The sequence below is a fragment of the Myotis brandtii genome, unplaced genomic scaffold (assembly GCF_000412655.1).
Source record: "Myotis brandtii unplaced genomic scaffold, ASM41265v1 scaffold199, whole genome shotgun sequence".
Classification (NCBI taxonomy): domain Eukaryota; kingdom Metazoa; phylum Chordata; class Mammalia; order Chiroptera; family Vespertilionidae; genus Myotis; species Myotis brandtii.
In genome coordinates, this window is record NW_005357414.1 from 2,192,623 (window position 1) to 2,206,942 (window position 14,320).

The 14,320-nt window shown below is 33.5% G+C and overlaps 1 protein-coding gene across 6 annotated transcripts in view; it reads left to right on the forward strand.

Moving 5' to 3' along the window:
• The window catches only part of ACSL4 (acyl-CoA synthetase long-chain family member 4), an 84,278-nt gene extending 70,301 nt beyond the window's left edge, over positions 1-13,977 (forward strand). For all 6 annotated transcript variants that reach the window (XM_005865207.2, XM_005865209.2, XM_014538826.1 and 3 more), the window contains exons 13-16: positions 1,085-1,276; positions 3,255-3,369; positions 6,429-6,586; positions 11,150-13,977. In XM_005865207.2, the coding sequence (XP_005865269.1) occupies positions 1,085-1,276; positions 3,255-3,369; positions 6,429-6,586; positions 11,150-11,307 (623 nt within the window). In that variant the 3' untranslated portion in view covers positions 11,308-13,977. The remainder of the gene's footprint in view (positions 1-1,084; positions 1,277-3,254; positions 3,370-6,428; positions 6,587-11,149) is intronic.
• Positions 13,978-14,320: the final 343 nt, after the last annotated feature.

Consider the following 14,320-nt stretch of genomic DNA (forward strand, 5'->3'; position numbering starts at 1 on the left):
GAGCAGGTAGTAGGACATCCCCTAGGGCTCCCAGTATGTGATAGGGGGCAAGCTGGGCTGAGGGAACCCCCTCCCCAGTGCACAAATTTTTGTGCACCGGGCCCCTAGTTCAGTAATAAACAGGTAATGAATACTGATTAACTATTTTAATGATTATTGGTCAATTAATTTGGTGTTTTAATTTTTAAAGTCATGACTGGTCATGGGCAAAATTAATAAAATAAAATTTCACCCTAGCTGGTTTGGCTCAGTGGATAGAGCGTTGGCCTGTGGACTGAAGGGTCCAAGGTTGGATTTCAGTCAAGGCTACATGCCCGGGTTGTGGGAGGCATGCAGGAGGCAGCCAATCAATGATTCTCTCTCATCGTTGATGTTTCTATTTCTCTCACCCTCTCCCTTCCTCTCTGAAATCAATAAAAATATATTTTAAAAAAGAAAATAAAATTTATCTCCTGTTTCCCATAGCCTCCCTTTCTCATATAGTGTTGTTGCCTTTGTAGGCATTTACTACCTGCTCCCTTTGATTAAAATCTCCTTAGGAAAAATTCGAAATGCATTGCTATAAACAGATTATTAATTTACTTGTAACAACTTCCAGTGTTACCCTTCTTGGGAACAATTTTATCTTAACAAAGAGAGCTCTATGAACCCTAAACTTTAATGATATTCTAAGTGTGAAATATGGTCATGGGAAGGTTTAGGGTGGGTGGTGGCTGGTGATTATCACAGTCACCCATTGTCGTCATGTAAATCTGCATAAATACAAACTGATATTCTCCAATAAAGTGATGTACAATTTGATCAGCAGGAAAATATCTTCAAAGGAGCTTTAAGAATTAATGCTAGATCAGCCAAAGGACTTGTATACATGCATATAAGCCTAAACAATGGACACAGACACCAGGGGGGTGAGGGCATGAGGGAGGGGCAATGGGGGGATAAGGGCACATATGAATTAATGCTAGAAGAAGTCAATGAGGGGGCAGGGAGACATATGTAATACTTTCAACAATAAAGATTTTAAAAAGTAATGCAAGTACATTTTGTTTTAGAACAATAACTAATTTGCTTCAATGATTTCCAGGTGGTTATACAATTCATGACAAGCCAAACCCCAGAGGTGAAATCGTAATTGGTGGACAAAATATCTCTATGGGATATTTTAAAAACGAAGAGAAGACGGCAGAGGATTATTCTGTGGATGAGAATGGCCAAAGGTGGTTTTGTACTGGTGATATTGGAGAATTCCATCCTGATGGATGTTTGCAGATTATTGGTCAGTGTATTTCCTTGTTTGTGGTTTTCTTTAGGTTTTGCAACTTCAGCATATATGAAAGATATTATTGGTCAAGTTATTGATAGGGTTGATGGTTCCATTGGTTTAAACTTTGGGAAAGTTATTTAACTTATGTCTGTGCTTCTCCATCTGTAAAATAGGGACATTTTACAGACACAGCATATTGACCTGGTATGGCTTTTATTAGAATTAAATGAGTTTATATATGTCAAATATCTAGAGCAGGGCAGTGCCTGTATCAAGTAAGTGGTAGCAACAGCAGCAGCAGCATTTGAGATGGGGAGGATGGGCAGGAAAATAGCAGATGGATAATAAGAAAACAAAAGTTGCTCAGAAGAGGTATTTTTTTTTTTTTTTTGGTCAATGGCATGTGGTTCTCTCTAACCATCTACTGTAACATACCCTATTCTATTCATTCCTCACCCAAGAGGCATTCTGGGCCCAGTTTCCCTAGTCGCCATTTATATGGGTCTAGCTAGCCCTGAACCTTCGGAAATTATAATGTCAATCCTAAACATTAATCTGTTCTTTTGAGAATGTCAGTTGGTTTTGCATTGTCGTTTTTGAGCCTACTGAAATAGACTTATAAGTTCAGAAATCTATGCCAAATGACCCTTATGCTATTCACTTAATTTATTTTTAAAATATATTTTGTATTGATTTTAGAAAGAGAGGAAGGGAGAGGGAGAGAGAAAAACATTGATGAGAGAGAAACATTGATAGGCTGCCTCCTGCATGCCCCCTACTAGGTATTGAGCCAGCAACCGGGGTATGTGCCCTGACCAGGAATCAAATCAGTGACCTCTTGGTTGATGTGTTGATGCTCAACCACTGAGTCACACTGGCCAGATGCTATTCACTTTAATTAGGAAAAGTTAAATAAAAAATTGACTAGCTGATAAGGATTCTGGTCTGGTCCTTTTAAAGCCATAAAATTTCCTCAGTCATATTTCTAGTAATCCATTTAAATCTGTCTCTGGAACCTCATCTGACATGAGTATAGTTAATATTTTTTAGGGAAATTTGACTTTTTATCCAGAAGTTTGGTCTGTTGGGGAAATTTCTAAGAAATATGGCTCAATCTAGAATCAATACACCCACGTTTTTCTTGATCCTTAATTGCACTGGAATCAAATGTTTCTTTTAGCATGTAGAGTGGGTTCCCAGGCTATGGGTAGGCAAGTCAACACTCACATGAAGATCATAAGGCAAGTTAATGTTTATTCATGCTGTGCCATCCTGTGTCAGACATCCTTAGAGCACTACCATTTTAACAAGATAATGTCACATAGGGAACAATGGGTAATTAATATATATTGACCATGTTCTGTATGCCATATATTGTACTGCATGCCTATAAGAGGTAGGCGTCATTATCCCCGATAACATTGAGGATTGGGAAGGTCTACTGACATGCCCAGGATCATATAACTAGTAACTGGCAGAGCTACCATTCAAGTCTAGTGACCCAAAGTCCTGTTTCTTCTATTAACTTTGTTATAATGTTTAAGATTATAAGATATTAAAGCTTTCAGTATAGTGTATGCAATTTTAGCTGGTACTTCTTTATTTTACCTAGGCATCTTCTTTTTTTAAAATATATTTTTATTGATTTCAGAGAGGAAGGTAGAAATAGAGATATTGAAACACCAATGATGAGAGAGAATGATTGGTCAGCTGCCTCCTGCACGCCCTCCAGTGGGAATCGAGCCCGCAACCCAGTCATGTGCCCTTGACTGGAATTGAACACAAGACCCTCCAGTCCATAGGCCAATACTCTATACACTGAGCCAAACAGGCTAGGGCAACCTAGGCATTTTCTTAACTGACATGTATAATAAGATTTTAAAAGTATCTTTATAAATAAAGATTAAGCAATGAGATTTTAAAAAATCATAATTGTACAGACCTTAATAAAATGGACTATGGATAACTTAACATTCTTTATGACTTACAGATCGTAAGAAAGATCTGGTGAAGTTACAAGCAGGAGAATATGTATCTCTTGGAAAAGTGGAAGCTGCATTAAAAAACTGTCCACTCATTGACAACATCTGTGCTTTTGCCAAAAGGTAATTGTAAAAGTTATGTTAGTTTCATATACTTACAGTAAAAGGATAATTGGAAAAAGTTTGATTATGTATAATAATAATGAGGGACACATGAAACTTTCATCAGAGTTGGGGAATGTTATATATTTCTGAACATTCTTGAATTCAAGATTATTTGGGTTAATCCAGACATTTTAACTATTTATTAAACCCCTACCATGTCTTGCAAAATACTATGCCACAAAACTCATTTAAGTTTTCTAATAACTGAAACTTAGCATAAGTAATTTTTCCAAGAAGATAACACAGCTAGTACAAATTTTCTAAATAAAAACCTGAGAGATTAAACCATTTTCTTTATATTTTAATGTTTTATTTTTATGGGCTTTACTAATTCCTTTAAGATTTCTAAAAAACACAAGACAAAATGTAGTATCTTGACCATTTACTAAGTGTATAGTTCACCAATGTTAAGTATATTTTGCAGAACTTTTCATCTTGGAAATCTAAAACTTTATATCAATTAAACAATCCCCATTTTCCTCTCCCCCTCAGTTCCTGGCCACTACCATTCTACTTTCTGTTTTTTGTGGGGTTTTTTTGTTTGTTTGTTTTTTAATTTGACTCTTCTAGATACCACATATAAATAGAATCATACAGTATTAGCCTCTTTTACTTAGCATAATGTCTTCAAGATTCATCTATATTGTAGTATGTGTCAGAATTTCCTTCCCTTTTAAGGTTAAATTATATAACATTGTATATATAGAGACCACATTTTGTTTAGCCATTCATCCATCAATGGACCTCTTGGTTTGCTTCTACCTCTTGACTATTGTGAATATACTGCTATGAACAGGGATATGCAAATATCTCTTCAAGTTCCTGCTTTCAATACTTTCCAATATATACCCAGATGTGGGATTAACGGTTCTTGTGGTAGTTCTACTTCTATGTTTTGAGGCACTCCCATACTGTTTTCCATAGCAGCGGCGCCATTTTTACTTTTCCACCTGTAATACACAAGGGTTCCCATTTCTTCATATCTTCACCAACACTTGTATCTATTTTTTATAGTACTCATAATAATGGGTGAGAGGGAATATCTTTCCCTAAGGATTGGTGATGTTGAGCATCTTTTCATACGCTTGTCGGCCCATTTGTATATTACCTCTAGAGAAATGTCTAGTCAAGTCTTTTGTCCATTAAAATTTTGTTCTCTTATTTTCAATTATACAATACAATGTTACCAAACACAGTCGCCATGATTTACATTAGATCCTCAGGCTTATTCATCTTATAGTTGAAAGTATGTATCCTTTTACCAACCTCTCCCTGTTTCTTCCAAACCCAGCCCTTGGCAATCACTTTTCTACTCTCTGTTTCTATGAATTTGACTTTATATATAAAAAAAGATTCCACATAGCTGGATAATATTTTATTTTGTATGTATGTATGTACATATGTATGTATATATGTATGTACATATATATCACATCTTTATCCATTCTTCCGTTGATAGATACCTTGATTTTTTTTCTATATTTTGGCTATTGTGACTAATGCTGCAGAGGACATGGGAACATGGGAATGCAGATATATCTTCGATACCCTGTTTTCATTTCCTTTGGATTTATACTGAGGAGTCGAATTGCTGGTTCATAGTTCTGTTTTAAAATTTTTGAGGCACCTTCATACTGTTTTCCAGAGTAACTGAACCAATTTACATTCCAACCAACAGTGTATGAGGGTTCCCTTTTCTCCACATCCTAGTCAGCATTTGTTATCTCTTGTCTTATGGTTTGTTTTTTAATTACTCTCTTATCTTTTTGATAATAGCTATTCTAATAGGTATAAAGTAATATCTCATTGTGGTTTTGATTTGCATTTCTTTCTCTGATGATTAGAGATATTGAGTAACTTTTCATTTGCCTATTGCCCATTTCTATGTCTTCTTTGGGAAAATGTTTATTCAGTTCCTCTGCCCTTTTAAAAATCAGATTGTGCTTTATTTATTTATGTTTAGCTATTGTGTTTTATGAGTTATTTATAATTTGTCTATTAATTCCTTATCAGATAGATATATGATTTTCAAATATTTTCTCCTATCCCATAGGTTGTCTTTTCATTTTGTTCATGATTTCCTTTACTCTGCAGAAGCTTTTTTGTTTGATGTAGTCCCATTTGTTTATTTTTGCTTTTGTTGCCTTTGCTTTTTCTGTCAAATCAAAAAAGTCATTGTCAAAACCAATATCAAGGAGCTTATTCCCTATGTTTTCTTCTAAGAATTTTATGGTTTTAGGTCTTTGCCCGATTTTTAATTGGGTTATTTTTTATTGTTATTATTGAGTTATAGGTGGTTTTTATATATTCTAGATATTAACTGCTTATCAAATACATGATTCACAAATATTTTCTTCAATGCCATAGATGGCCTTTTCACACTATATTGACTATATTTTGACACACAGAATTTTTTATTTTTTATGATGCAGTACCGCAGATTTAATTATAAGCAGTGGAATGAATGTACAAAGTTGGGGTTTGGACACAGAATTTTTAAAAATTTTTGTTGAATTCTCATTTGTCTATTTTTTTATTGTTATTGCCTGTGCTTTTGGTGTCATAGCCAAGAAAGCATTGTGAAATCCAATGTCATGAAGCTTTCTCCCTATGATTTCTTCTAGGTATTTATAATTTTAGCTCTTACATGTTTAGGTCTTCAGTTAATCTTTGTATATGGTATAAGGTAAAGGTCCAATTTCATTCATTTCCATGTGGATGTCTAGTTCTCTTAACACCATTTGATGAAGAGACTGTCCTTTACCCATTGAGTGATCATGGGGCCCTTGTTGAAGATCATTCTACCATATATACAAGGGTTTATCTCTGGGCTCTCTATTCTGTTTCATTGGTTTATATTGTTTGTCTTTATGCCAGTACTATGGCTTTATTCTTAATGAAACTGTAACAAAAAGAAGTATGCATTTGAAATTATATTGTAATGTATTATTTCATTGAAAACTTTACTTGTTCTCAGTGTTTTAATTTCTATTTTGTTTTATATTATATATTTTTAGTGACCAGTCCTATGTGATTAGTTTTGTGGTTCCAAATCAGAAAAGGTTGACACTTTTGGCACAACAGAAAGGAGTGGAAGGCACTTGGGTGGATATCTGCAATAACCCTGCCATGGAAGCTGAAATACTGAAAGAAATTAGAGAAGCTGCAAATGCCAGTAAGTAAGAAATTGCTTGACTTTAAATCCCTTAAAGTCATTTAATGGTGTCTTGAATAGGTTCTTCAAGATGCCTGTTTGTTTTGTTTTTATAATAAAATACATGGGTTTAGAAAACTGCTCCTTAAATATATATAATGAATTTTCATGTTGGAAGGATTCTTAAATGTTATATAGTAGAATAACCTATCTAGTTATTTATTGCATGTTGCAACATCCTTGCTAAGTAGTCATCTACTCTGTGTTTGGAATGGTCCATCTTTGTTCTGATAGTTCATAATGATGTGACCTTGTGTGGATCTTTTATTATTTATCATTGTGTATCCTACTTGTTGTGGGCACTTTGAATCTAGAGGTCTTGGCCCTTTAGTTCTGGAAAATATCTGTGTATTATGTTTTGTTTGTTTGTTCTTCTTTCAGTTTTTCGCTCCAAATTCTGTGTTTGTGTTTTTACCTGGGACTATTTTTATATAGAGATTGGACCCCCTGCTTTAATCTTCTAATTTCCTTCTTCTGTTTTCTACATCAATTTTGTTTATATTCTGGCAGCGTCCTTAACTTTATCATCTTCTATCTTTTGAATTTCCAGTATCAGAATTTTATTTTCCAGAGCTCTTTCCTACTTTCTCAATGTTCTTTCAATAGCATCCTGTTGTTCTTTCATGTATGCAGTTAATATGTCCTCTCTTATTCTTCTGAGGATATTAAAGGGATTCCTTTTATGAAGTTATCTTCTGTTATTGGCTGTTTCCTCCAAGTTCCATTGTCTGTTTACTTTGGTCATGGCCTCATATATCTGCTGACTCTTGTCTGTTCATTCACATTTGAAAATGAAGTATTGAACACCTGTTTGTAAATTTTACTGGGCTCACTGAAAAGTTTTTCAAATGTTAGTGTCTTGAGTCATTGATCTATTTCTCCAAAGATTACTTCTTCAGTTTCTTGCCTGGGGGTTGTTAGCCTGACTACCAGTACTCTGGTAGCCAAATAGAGGAAATTGGAAAAAGGCTGGGAGTGGAGTGAGTGAGTCTTAACCTCATTGAAACCTTCTGTTTCCAGCTTTATTCCCTCTTCCTATTGTCCTTGAGTTCAGTCTCTAGTTCAGTTATTCCAAAAAGTAAACCTGTCTCCAGCTTGGTTGGGAAATAGCAGGATGAAGGAGAACTGTCCTGTGAACAGTGTACTGCTCATCTGTCTTCAGAGACACCATCTCAGATCGGTTTGCTTCTTACGGGCTTCTTGTTGGCAGTTCTCTTGGCTCCCAAACAGTGACTGCTAGTACATTGCTTTTGGTCTTCTAAAATTTCATTGAACTCTCTCTCCCAGTGTTCTCTTTCTTCCGTTTCAGATTATTTTTTCCTGTGGTTAATGCCTTTTTAGTTTTAAAAATTATTTTAAACTGTTTAAATTATTTCATAGGGGGAGTAGAGATGAAATATGTCACCTTCATTTTTAATTGGATGCTGTTAACCTAGTTTTCACCTGTTGCTTTTCCTCTTAAAAAAATAAAAGTATTACTTTTCTGATTGTAGGTTATCTGTATTCATTATACATATTGGACAATATAGAAAAATATAAAGGAGGAAGTAAAAATAACTTGATAGTAGTTATCTTTGGGTGATGACATTGCATTCTGGTATATAATCACCTATGAACATTATCAGTATTTTTATGTCAGTAGATATAGAATTACCTTATAATTTTTAATAACTAAATAGTATTATAGTATAAGTGTATCAACTTAAGTTCTGTTGTTTGACTTTTAAGATGAGTTCTTTTTTCCTCCGACTATGAACAAATATAACACATATCTTGTATACTCAGTTATTTTCTTATGTAATGATTTTCTTAGTATGAATCTCTAAAAATGTAATTTTTGAGTCAAAGAAAATGTATATTTTAAAGGTTTTTTCTATGTTGCCAAATAACTCCTCTTTCTCCAGAAAAACTAGGCTAGTTTATACTCTTGTCATAGATGCACAATCACACATATTTTCCTAATCACACTACTATTATTTATTTTTTAAATTAACTACTTAGGTTCCATTTTGGTTTTGAAATATAGGTAGTAATGTTAGCTAGAAAGTTAAAGTTGAAAAACTGTATTTCCTTAAGAAAAACATTCTTATAGTTAACTCCGGGCACTGTAAAGTTATTTAAGTAACAGTTGCCTATTATAACCATAAAGATAGTGACTTAATGTTTCTCTTTCTTAATGATGGTTTTGTTAATTATGGTATTATTGATATAGCACACTTTTAATATCACCGTTCTACCAGAATTTTTATTGATATAAATCCAGATTTTCCCCCTTTAAATGTAGTATTTCTAAAAGTATTTCAGCCTATAAGCTGTTAGTCACTCTCTGAATGTACTCATGGAGTAGAATGTGACTTGAACAATTTGTCATGTAACTGTGAAAAACAATAATGGGGAAAGTCAAGCTGTATCACAATCAGGTGGAAAATGGAATAAAATTCTAGGACCTGATAGGCCCCCATAACATTTCTGTACTGGAATGAGGAATGAAATTGAACAACTCATGATTTGGATAATGAACTAAACATGAGCTGAACACATAAGCTTTTCTGTGCCACAAAGATTTCTCTTGTCAACCTTTTGTTTGAAATTATAATTTTAAGACATACCAACATGTATAAAATAATCTTGATTGTATCCATCTATGTCTGTCTGAACTTATACATATTTCATAGCAGTTGTTTTCATGTTTTAAATATAAGTGTGAAATATATGTAGTATCATAACACAAAGTACGGAATTGTTTTGAGGTGATTTTTTCAACTACCAGTGGGTAGAAAAACTGCTCTTTACTCCCACCTGCTGGTCACATTTTGTAGTGTTCTAGGTAATTCATAGAAAAATGCCACATTGTAAGATCATTTTTGTTTTTTCTTTCCACTAATCTTGCCTACTTGTTGGCATTTTATTCTGTTTATAGGAAACTGTGATTGCTCTTTGCTCCCTATAGCCTGTGGTACTAGATAATGTTAGGAGTTCCCAAAACAAAACCTCTAATGCAGCCTTTTTTTTTAAAAGCTTTGAACAGGATTTTAGTTAATAAAGATTAAATATAGGAACTTTTATATAAATGCGTTAAAAATTTTCTCTTGTGCAACTGAAGTAATGTGCCTGCCTTGTCCCAATTTGGTCAGTGTTTCTGGGTTAGAACCTGTGTAAGTAGGGACAGTAATATGAAAGAAACGATTTTGGAGGCAAATCTATAGTTGAGAATTTGTTTCCTTGAGATCCAAATGTGATCTTGGGAACAGATGGACTTATTTCAGGCACTGCTATGTAACTAGGCTATAATATATCAACAGGGTAGACATGATTAATTTGAGCAAGTTTTTGTTCTTTTTCTACCTATTCAGGCATTTCTTTTAAAGTTGGTTCTAAGTAATTTGAACGATTATTTTTCACACTCAGCTTTATAACTTTCTCTCATTTTTAATAAGAAACTAATTCAACCAATCTTTCATAAAACTCATACTAGTATTAGAACAAAAACTTCCATGAATTTGAGTTCTTTTGTAGTTGTCACTGAAACCAAGTTGTTTCTAAAGTCACTAGGCTATTAGCAGTAGTTTTTAAACATGCAGATGTTTGCTTTTTCAAAATTGGTGTTTTAAATAATTGCGTATAAAATACAGCTCATCTGTAGATTCATATTACTGTCAATGGGCCTTCAGAATTTTAAGGATGAGCTTGTATTAATAAGTAATGATGAAATGTAATTTATTGACTTTAAAATTATTAAATACTGTATTTATTGCTTCTGTGCCCTTATTTTCTTACATTTCTTTCAACATGTTGAGTTGTCTCTCTCAAATAATAAATATGCTGCATTTTATACCAATGAAAAGTATGAAATTTACAATCCCCTTTTTTATTCTGACTTGAAAGTTTAATAAAGCTTATGAAGAACAGTTGTCTAGAGACTTAATTTTCTGTAGAATGAATTAATAAATGTGGATATATTTTTTGAGGGCTGTCATGTAGCCCTGTGGATGGCAGTGAACAAAATTAATACTCTGCTTTTATAATAGGTGAGACAAATATATAATACATGGGGTGGTCAGTTGTTGTTTTTTTTAAGAAAACATTGTAAGAAGATATAGGGAGTCAGAGACAAAGGGACTTCTGTTTTGTTATGAGTGGCCAGGGAAGTCCTCTCTGAGGAGGTGGCATTTGAGTGGACACTGGGATGAAGTAAGGAAGTGAGCTGTGCATCTGCAATGGGGAAGACCATCCCAGGCAGAGGGAACGGCAAGTAGAAAGACTCTTAGGGAGGTTGTCTACATATATATATTAGAATAAAAACTTCATACACCAAAACTATCTAACTAAAACAATTTATATATACTTTGAGGAACATAAAATAAAATTGTAAGCTAGTGGTATTGTTAACTAACATACGGTTAAATAAGTTTGCCTCATCCCCTGCATTATCTAGGTAAATCCTGCAAAATTCATGTTTTATTAATTGTTTTTCTCCCACTTCCCCACCCTTCTCCCCCTGTACCTGCCCCCTTCTCATTCCAGTGAAGCTGGAGCGTTTTGAAATTCCAATCAAGGTTTGCTTGAGCCCAGAACCATGGACCCCTGAAACTGGTTTGGTCACTGATGCTTTCAAACTGAAAAGGAAAGAACTGAAGAACCATTACCTCAAAGACATTGAGAGAATGTATGGGGGCAAATAAAATGCTGTTCTCTTTATAATTGTGCAGTAGGTGGCCTGGTGGTTTTTAAGACTTTTAAGCCTTGTTGAACTATCTGTTAGAATGTGAAGTATATAATTCTAAAGACATGATAATAAAAAACCCCAAACGTGATTAAAATAATTGTTGAATCAACTTTAACTTAGTTTTGCATAGTCGTAGTGAAGCTGAAATTGAAAAATTGCTTCCTTTTAGTTGTTACTAATTTTAGAGTAAAAATTCTGTTTTTAAAAATTAGCCTAAGATACTTGTTTTTATGAGAAAATTATTTAATGTTGAACAAAATCCATTGGAGTTGTAGTAGACTGTAGTTTGATGAAATTTGCAGCTTCCAATGTCTATTGTCTTCCTAGTTCAGAGGAAGCTTAAAAATATTAAGCATGACAAAAAACATGTATTAACACTACTCAAAACAGAAGTGCTACAGGCCTTTTAAATTCTCTTCCAAACATTTGTCCTGAAGGGGAAATTAAATCATACTATAACATAGAGAATCAACACCTTGCAAACCATTTTAGGATTCATAATTGTTGCATAGGTTAGAATAGAATTATTATATATTGTGAATAATTACAGTGCCTGAATTAAGACTAAAACAACATAAACTCACCAAAAATATCTAGTAATATATTTAAAGGGAAATTGAACTTCTGTTTTTGAAACTTGGAGGTCTAAAATCAGCAACTGTAATTATTTGAATGACTAAAGATTACTTAAGTACATTTGAAAAAATGTTGAAAATTATCTTTCTCTGTTCAAAATAGAAGACTGAGACCAAGAGTAAACTGATAGGAAGTTATTCAAATTTTAATAGGAAGCATTTTCTCTGTTAGGAAAGATGAAATCCTAAGTGTTTATAGAGTTATCACCCTTGCACAGCACTAAACCTGGGAAAGGATTTAGACTCTGAATTGATCTTTGATAGCAGGGACTGGTTTTAAAATGTGCTCATATTAAATTACACATGTAATTTAAGGTCTGTTTGCGGTTCTGATTGTATTCTTGAGCAGTAGTTCATATTTTGAAAACCTTTCATTTTGCTTTAATTTTAGCAAAGCGGGTTATGACTTCCCCAATATCTTGTTTGAATGTATGGAATGATTAATTAACTTGGATGAGTTTGGGGAAGTTAAAGGGAAGAACACACTGTTACTACTTTTTTCCTGTTTGTGAGAAGAGTTTAAAACTGGAAAATGCTGGATTCGGGAGAAGGGAAGTTACTCAATAAGGAGCTGATATTTGTACAGTAACTTGGCATGTGGGCTTCTTTTTGAATCTTTAATTAAAATCAGGGATTATATGTCCCTGATAGATATTCACACTTGAACCATAGTTACTGTAAGCAGCAAAAAAATCTTAATACTGTTACTCTTTGCACTTTTTTCTTAATCGTTTTACATATATATAAAGCTTATATTGCTTTGTACAGATGTGGGCCACCACTGCAACAAAATACATTCTTTTTGCTCTAAAATATTTATAAGGAAACTATTTAAATGTTATGTATATGGTGGTAAAAAGGAAAAAAATCATCTGGTGTTATTATTATCAAGAACGAAGGTTTTTGTAAAGATTTCTCTTCAGTGTTCTGCAGTGTAAAATTCGAGGCAAGTTCTCCCTGCAGTTATGTATATGTGAGTATTTTCATTCTTCCCAACTTGCCTTTGAGGAGTGATGAACCATTATTATCAAGTAGACTACTATTCAGCTTCTACCGTTCCTGGCCCACTGTTAATCCTTTAAGGATGATTTCCTTAGACATTTTCAATATATGACTTTCACCCGCATTCAGAATGGTGATTTTAAATGTGCAAGTGCATGCATATTCAGATATTTGCACCCCCACCCACTTCCATCTCCCGAAAGCTAGACCACTGCCAACTAATCTGTTGTGTAGGTCCTTTAGAAATACGTAATTAACACTTAAGGTTGGGTGCTGCTAATTCTTTGCGAAAATCCAAATATTGTTAAGGGACCAGGGAGATGCCACTACCCCCTGATTTTTCATTAGGAAATATACATATTTATGTAAACAGATCTTTCCATATTCATAGTGACTTTTTAAGTATTTGAGCCTAAAGATTTTGATCCTACATTTCTATACGTGTTTAAATCATTCACTGTTCTTACATGTCAGCCATTCAAATAAAGTGTACTTTAAAACTTTACTACAGTTAATGTACATTTCTAAGTAGAACACTTGTGACCTTTGCTTTAATTTAATGAAAGTGTCTTGCCTCCTTGATATTTGTATTCTTTTTTTTCTAAAGTGGTGATATAATTGTATCGCTTTTCAGAACAGAGACACGGGTGAATGATTTTAAAAGTCAGAAGTTAAGGAAAGTAATGTTTCTTTGGTCATAAAGACTGATTAAAAATCCTCATCTATATTTTCTTGATAGCATAGGACAAATGTTTTGAGGTGAGATGAAAACAGGTTAAAGACTGTGTGGTATTTGGGATTTGGAGAAAAATATTTTAATTTTCAAATGTAGTTACAAATTAGTATGTGTTCATATTTGTACTTTCTGTTTAAATGCACGATTGCAGGATTGTTACTTGGATTTTTGTGTTTATTCTTGATGAAAAGTTCTGTTCTTGTTTTTAAGTTTGTACTCGAATCTCAAGAAATAAATCCACCCATGTTATCAAGTTAATTTGTGCTTAATTATGCACCAAGGTAAAATCTGCAAGTTTGAAGAATATTAGCCAAACTTTTAAATACATATATTTAAAGTACTCATCTTTAAGTTTATGGAATTGTATTAAGCAGTCAACCTGGTTTGTGTAAGATCCACTCATACTCTAGTTTGTAGTATTTGAACCCAAAAGCTGTTACTTTGATGCAGTTAATAGAGTAGAACCCTTTAACTGATATTGTGAGACAAAACATAGTCATGTTGTGTGAATTATTAGTAGGTGCTAATAAATGATAACTGTTGCATTTAGTGTAATTAAAATTTATGGAGAAATTAATTTATCTGATTATATGATG